This window comes from Eimeria mitis, genomic scaffold, assembly GCF_000499745.2.
Source record: "Eimeria mitis Houghton genomic scaffold, Emh_scaff1424, whole genome shotgun sequence".
Lineage (NCBI taxonomy): Eukaryota > Apicomplexa > Conoidasida > Eucoccidiorida > Eimeriidae > Eimeria > Eimeria mitis.
The window spans coordinates 1,559-3,851 of NW_013569171.1; the positions used below are offsets into that span (position 1 = coordinate 1,559).

General features: G+C 53.6%; 1 protein-coding gene across 1 annotated transcript in view; it reads left to right on the forward strand.

The window, feature by feature from the left end:
- Positions 1 to 1,842: 1,842 nt before the first annotated feature.
- The window catches only part of EMH_0036680 (ribonuclease H, putative), a gene marked incomplete at both ends in the record, with an annotated part of 1,233 nt that continues 782 nt past the window's right edge, over positions 1,843 to 2,293 (forward strand). Inside the window, one exon of the mRNA XM_013495113.1 lies at positions 1,843 to 2,226. Coding sequence (XP_013350567.1) covers positions 1,843 to 2,226 — 384 coding nt within the window. The remainder of the gene's footprint in view (positions 2,227 to 2,293) is intronic.

The window sequence follows — 2,293 nt, forward strand, 5'->3', positions numbered from 1 at the left end:
CACAGGAACAGACAATCAAGAGATAGATAGATAGATGCTGCTAGCAATGCAGCGGCGGGGGAGAGAAAGGTAGAGAGAAAAAAGATAAAGAGATAAACACACAGAGAATGAGAGACAGAGACAGAGAGAGAGAGAGATAGAGGTACGATAGAGACACAGAGACACACGCCAACGGCACCGGGGCGGAAAGCCAGAGGAGACAGCAAGGGAGAGAACTGGCGAGCAAAGGAGACAGAAGGAGACAGCACCGAAGGAGAGACAGATACAAGCAGCAGAACAGCAGGCGATAAATAACACCCCAGGAGAGAAGAGAAAGCGGGGAGAGAGGAGACAGTGCAAGAGGTGAGGATACACCGCACACAGTGAGGAGACACCGGGAGGGTGAGGAGACACTGNAGGAGACAGTGCAAGAGGTGAGGATACACCGCACACAGTGAGGAGACACCGGGAGGGTGAGGAGACACTGGAGGAGGTGAGGAGACACCAGAAAAGGAGAGAAGACACAGTAAGAGAGGGAGAGCAGCTGCTGCCTCACCGCCGGCCAGTTTTGTCTTAGTCTCTTTACTAGGGTCCCCTTCCCGACCCCACTTGGCCCCGCAATGACGAGCAGCTGCGGCTCGACATCAAGGGGAGCAATAGGCTGCGGAGACTGCCATTGAGAGGGGGAGCTGGAGCTGCCTTGGGGGCTAGCTGAGGGGGCCGAGGTGTCTGAGGCCGCCAATGCTTCAGAGGCCGCAGGCACAGAGGGGCAGCACTTGGGCTCCGCGGTACAGCCACTATCTGGCTCCCCCATTCTCCTTGGCTCAGCAGCAACTGAGCAGCTGAGACGTAAGAAGAAGAAATACTGATCGAGCAGGACACCAGGAAACGAGAAAAGAAGGCAGCTGCTCCTCTTAGTGATGATGCTGATGCTGTTTGTGTTGTTTCTACTGCTGATCTTGCTAATGTTGTTGTTGTAGATGTTCTTTATGTTGTTGTTGTTGCTGCTGTTGCTGCGGTTGTTGCTGCTAGCGCTGAGGATACCCCGGCTGCCTAGGCTTGTGCTGTGCCTACTGAGGGTACGCGAACACAAGGAGGATCTGCGGTAAGAAACAGAAACAAAGTGAAGGCTCATACTATAAACATATAGTAAACTCATATACTTTAACTGCAGAAGGAGAGGCAAAACNCAAAGTGAAGGCTCATACTATAAACATATAGTAAACTCATATACTTTAACTGCAGAAGGAGAGGCAAAACGCAGCAACATGTACTCCCCACCAAGCTATACAAATACAGGACCTCAACGTATGTATACCCGGAGCCTCGGCCTCACGCTGCTGCTGCTGCTGCTGCTGCGGCTGTTTGTCGCAGCTGTTTGTTGCAGCGTGTAGTTGTGGGTATTACGTTGTAGATTCCTTTATTAAATTATTTTTCTGAGACAGAAAAAGCTTCAGGGGAATCAGGCACACAGCAGAAACCCTTGGCCCCCCTTCTATTGCCTTTCTTATTCCCCCATACTTGGGGCTCAGGCCCCGCCGTGCACCAGGAAGACAGCCGAGGCTGCCGAGGCCGAAGTCGGTGACGGCTAGGCTTGAACTTGTAAAGGATGTTTACTCTATGGTTTTTAATTTCGTTATATTCTTTTTTCTTTTTCTTTGGCTGGTTGAATTGTCACTGGCTTTCGTTCTACCGACCCCATTCCCTATCAGGAGCTCTCCTGGACTCTCTGTAGGGCCATACACACGTCAGCGTCTCTCGACGAGCGAAAGCCGAGGATTTTGTACTGCTGGCACAGAGGAAGCTTGGTGCTCCGGGGTGTCTGTACAGCTGGAACAAGGGGGAGAGACGGGCTCTGAAGCAATGGAGGACGTTAACGTGTATGCGGACGGAGCTTGTCTGCGCAACGGTCAGTCGTCTGCGCGTGCTGGTATGGGGGTGTACTTTGGTGCATCTGATCCTAGGAATGTTTCTAAACCTTTGCCGTGTGGCCCCGCGACGAACCAGCGTGCAGAGTTGGCTTCAATATTAGCAGCTCTGGTGCGGTACGAGGCGGCGGACAATGCGGCTGCCGCACGTAGGTCGGCGCGAGGAGCTCAAGGACCCTCGGATGAGGTCCGTCTGGTGGTGCATAGTGACAGTGAATATGCTGTGAACTGTGTGGGCCAGTGGGGTGACCGCTGGACCCGCAACGGCTGGGCCAGCTCATCGGGTCGGCCTGCAAAGAATGCAGACTTAGTGCAAGCGGTTCGTCAGTTTTGCGAGCAGCGGCGATACACCGCCCCCAAGGGCGCCAGCTGGAAGGGGGCGGTGA